The 4532-nt window shown below is 39.3% G+C and overlaps 1 protein-coding gene across 1 annotated transcript in view; it reads right to left on the bottom strand.

Moving 5' to 3' along the window:
- LOC141332723 (E3 ubiquitin-protein ligase TRIM35-like) overlaps positions 1–4277 on the bottom strand; it is a 7426-nt gene extending 3149 nt beyond the window's left edge. Inside the window, exons 1-5 of the mRNA XM_073837719.1 lie at positions 3011–4277; positions 1483–1578; positions 1083–1313; positions 983–1005; positions 783–901 (exon numbers count right to left, since the gene is read on the bottom strand). Coding sequence (XP_073693820.1) covers positions 783–901; positions 983–1005; positions 1083–1313; positions 1483–1578; positions 3011–3406 — 865 coding nt within the window. The 5' untranslated portion in view covers positions 3407–4277. The remainder of the gene's footprint in view (positions 1–782; positions 902–982; positions 1006–1082; positions 1314–1482; positions 1579–3010) is intronic.
- Positions 4278–4532: the final 255 nt, after the last annotated feature.

The following is a 4532-nucleotide window of genomic DNA, read 5'->3' on the forward strand; positions in this document are numbered from 1 at the left end:
AAACTTTAAATTGCTGGGATAATCTCAGAGATCCTTTGAGGAGGTGCACACAAAAACTACTCTCTCCTTCCTCTCCTTATATTATAACTGGATGGACCCAATGTCCTTTCTTTTTTCTCTTTTTAAGAAGAAAATCATCCTCACTGCTTGAAGATTCAATTTTGTATTGTTTTTATTTGACTTTTTATTGACTTTTTTCTTTCTTTTTGTAACGAAAGAATTACTACGTGACTGGTGTGCAATAATTTAATGCGTGACAAATTTTTCGAAGGATGAATACAAAAAAATGCCTACAAAAAACAATTCTGACTCAGTGTGCAAGGGTCCTTGTATAAAGTTTGGTTGTCTTTTATGTTTGCATGCATTCAGAAATGATCATTCTACTATTAGTAAAAGGATATTCATATATCCACGAATTGTTTACGAGAAGCACACATTTAAGAGGCTGACAATTAGCTGAACATTTAGTTGTTTAATTAGTGACACGTAGCTTTATTTTTAAACACACATTTTTATTGTAAAACCTTTATTTGAATTTGGCAAAATAGTATCATACTCTACAATATTTATATGAATAAATCTCTGACAGAGAAATCCCTATCAGCCAATCAGAGTGTGCATAGCTAATGAGCATGCTGACATCATCCATATTAATGAGCTCAACCCCGCCCCTTACTCTCAACTTAAGACTTCTCTCTATTCCTGAGTAAAAGTTTGTCTCAGCAGCTTTGGGAATAGGTTTTAAGAGAAAACTCTTTTTTAGGAGAACTCTTCAGACTCACTGTTCTGGACGATGTCCTGCATCTTCTTCCAGACTCTGAACGGCAGGTTGCCCAAGTAACGTGGCACATCAATCAAAGCTCCAGAAGGCGTCTGTGGATCCGGCTGTGAGATCTGGACTCTGGAAGAACATTCAGGAGTCAGAACTGCAGTGGCTTTGGATCAGAAGCAGAGAGACCAGAGACACCAGCAGATCACTCACCTTTCCATTGAGACTGGAAACTCCTGCAGAACAAACACACCATTGATCATCAACAACTCAATCAATCATCAATCAATCAATCAATCATCTGAAATCAGACCTTTAGAAAGCAGACATCACTGGCTTTCATCATCTCCTCCATGTCTTTGATTGTGTGTGAAAGAGCTGAGATGTGTCTGTTCATCTCCTCCAGCTTCTCCTTCATCATCTGCTTCTTCTGCTCCTCTTCCTCCCTCAGTGCAGTGATTGTAGCTTCTTCTTCATCTCTGAGAAACTGATGAAGCTTCTCAAACTGCTGTTTAATCTGACGCTCTGTGTGCTCAGCTTGAGACTGAAATCAAACCACATTCACTTCAATCGTCTCCATCGACACACATCGACACGATCACATCATTCACATCTGAGATCAACTAATCCATTATATTAAATATATCAGATCACAACTGTATATAGTGATCCTACAGCTGGAATCCAAATCACTCTCCGTTCTGTTTCCTCACCTTCATGTGTTCAGCTGTTTCCTCAAACTCTCCTTTCATGTTTTCCTTGTGTTTCAGTTTCTCCTGTAATGATTCCAGTGCTGTATTGAGCTTCTCCTAGAATTAAACAAAAATACATAAAACACCAGATTACAGTGAAAGATTAGACGATACAGTGATATGATCATACAATGCAGTGCAAAAGTATTTGCCCCACTCTAATTTCTCCAGTTTTTTTGTGAAAATCTCATATTTTTAACTAGCAAAAATAGTTGCTGGGTCTGTGTGAAAATCTACTTTCCCCTGTAGTTATTAATTCCCCAAATCTATGAAACTTTATTGATAATGGAGTTCAGCTGGACTAAACACAACCAGCTCTGATCAATCAAATCAACACTTAAAGAGGTCCTATTATGCTCCTTTACAAAGTCTTTATTTTGTTTTGGGGGTGCACTAGAACATGCTCTCATGCTTAGTGGTTCGAAAAACGCAATATTTTTCACATAATTCACATTATTACAATAGCTTTCTCCCCAGGCTTTCACAAGCGGCTCAATTAGTGCTGGGTTCCACCTTCCGAAAAACCAAATGTGTTGTGATTGGTCAGCAGTCCCACTGCGTTGTGTTTGGCTAACAGCGTAAACCGCGTTCCGCCCTGCTGCGCCCCTTCCCAAAGCAGCAAACTAGATTAAAGTGATTCTTACATTTTAAATATGGATTTTTTTATTTTTATTTTATTTTTTTACAAAAACACATAGGATTGCTAAAGGAGGCTTTTACCGACCACCGACTTTTTTTATTTATTATGGATCGACTTATTTTGAACTGATGGAACACTTGCTCGTGTCATTCAGTCTCTGCTGTTCTGTATGTCAGAATTGATTTAATTCAACTCCGATTGCATTCGTCTGAAAGAAGGAAGTATACACCTAGAATGCATGAAGGGTGAGTACATAAAACGCTATTGTTGATCACGGATACGTGATATTATCATTATTGTGCTAATGTATTTAATTATTTGTATGCCAAAAACCATAAGACTAGTGAAGCCATCTACACTGTAAGATGAATAAATCTCTTACCACACACTGCATGTCTACAGCGAGGCACCGATGCGTCCACGGATGATCTCAGTCAATGTTCGTGTTTACATCAGCAAAGGATCTGCGTGTGTTTGGACCCTCTGTAACAAACACGTGAACGGCGCGGCTTCAACACGGCTACCGGAGCAGTTCGCGGACCTTTAGTTAAAGCTGTGTTTAAACGAGCCGACCTACAGCTCACTGTAGCATCCCAACAGCGGCCGTCAATAATACATGGCTAAAGCTAGGCGAATCCCCCACCCGCCAACGACTGAATTTCAGTAGGCGGGACTTACGTTGTGACATAGTAGGGGACGTTCTAAAACGAAGATTTGTAACTTTGTAGATGTTTTTTAATGCCCAAACATACACACCACACACTGGCTAAAGTTCAAAAAGTGAAAAAGCACAAGACCCCTTTAACAGGACTTTAAAACAGCATGAAGTTAAAAACTCATTTTTCTTACCTTATAGGATGGGACAACTTCATCGATGGGTCTGATTGTGTGATTGACGTGTTTTTGGGAAGTAAAACAAACTAAACACAGCGGCTGTTTGTCCTCCAGACAGAAGAGTTTGAGTTTCTCACTGTGTAAACTGCAGATCTCCTCAGATCCTGATGAACGCCTCTCATTTCTCTCCTTCAGGAACGACTCGCACAAGTTTTTTAACACAAGATTAGTTGGAGGGTATTCTCTTGAGGATCTTCTCCTGCAGACGGGACACTCCTGAGTTTTCTTGGTTCTCCAGAACTGTTGAAGACACTCTTTACAGACACTGTGACTACATGATAAAATAACAGGATTCTTGAAGATTTCCTGACATACAGGACAAGAAATATCATCTTCAGATAATGAAGCCATTTTGACTGTTTGAGCTCCAGCGATCTAAACTTTACTTTCACTTTCTGAACGACAGACTGAAAAACAAATCAAAAACAAACAAATTCACAGAGATCTACTGTCTATTCAGAAACAAACTGAACAAAAGTCCTTCTGTAAAGTGTTTCTCCTGTTTCTTCACTGATGGCTGGTTGTTTATTGGTTTTGTCAGTAGAGAAGAGAGTCAGTGTGACAGAAAGGAGAAAGAACACGTCAGTCTCTTCCTGGTGAGAGCTGTAAGAGGGAGGAGTTTATGATCAGGTGAGTGTGTTTCAACAAGTCAGACACGAACATCTGTGACCTGCAGCATGAAGCAAGATGAACAATCTCAGAGTTGCAGAGTAGGTTTAGAGATGACAAAACCAAACAAATCCAACCTTGTTTAGCAGGCTCGCAAAGCTCAATATAATAATAATAATAATAATAATAATAATAATTCCTTACATTTATATAGTGCTTTTCTGGGTACTCAAAGCGCTTTACATAGAAGGGAGGAATCTCCTCATTCACCTGGATAATGCGACGGCAGCCATATTGCGCCAGAACGCCCACCACACGCCAGTTTACTGGTGAAGAGGAGAAAGAGTGATGAAGCCAATCAGAATATGGGGACGATTAGGAGGCCATGATGGTCAGAGGCCAATGGGTGAATTTGGCCAGGATGCCTGGTTACACCTCTTCTCTTTTTTGAAGGATATCCTGGGGTTTTAATGGCCACAGAGAATCAGGACCTCGGTTTAACGTCTCAACCGAAAGACGGTGCTTTTTGTCAGTATACAGGGTCCTTTTCAAAAAATGAGCATATTGTGATAAAGTTCATTATTTTCTGTAATGTACCGATAAACATTAGACTTTCATATATTGCAGATTCATTACAACACAACTGAAGTAGTTCAAGCCTTTTATTGTTTTAATATTGATGATTTTGGCATACAGCTCATGAAAACCTCAAAAAATTAGCATATCATGAAAAGGTTCTCTAAACGAGCTATTAACCTAATCATCTGAATCAACTAATTAACTCTAAACACCTGCAAATGATTCCTGAGGCTTTTAAAAACTCCCAGCTGGTTCATTACTCAAAACCACAGCCATGGGTAAGACTGCC

The sequence above is a fragment of the Garra rufa genome, chromosome 1, assembly GCF_049309525.1.
Source record: "Garra rufa chromosome 1, GarRuf1.0, whole genome shotgun sequence".
Classification (NCBI taxonomy): domain Eukaryota; kingdom Metazoa; phylum Chordata; class Actinopteri; order Cypriniformes; family Cyprinidae; genus Garra; species Garra rufa.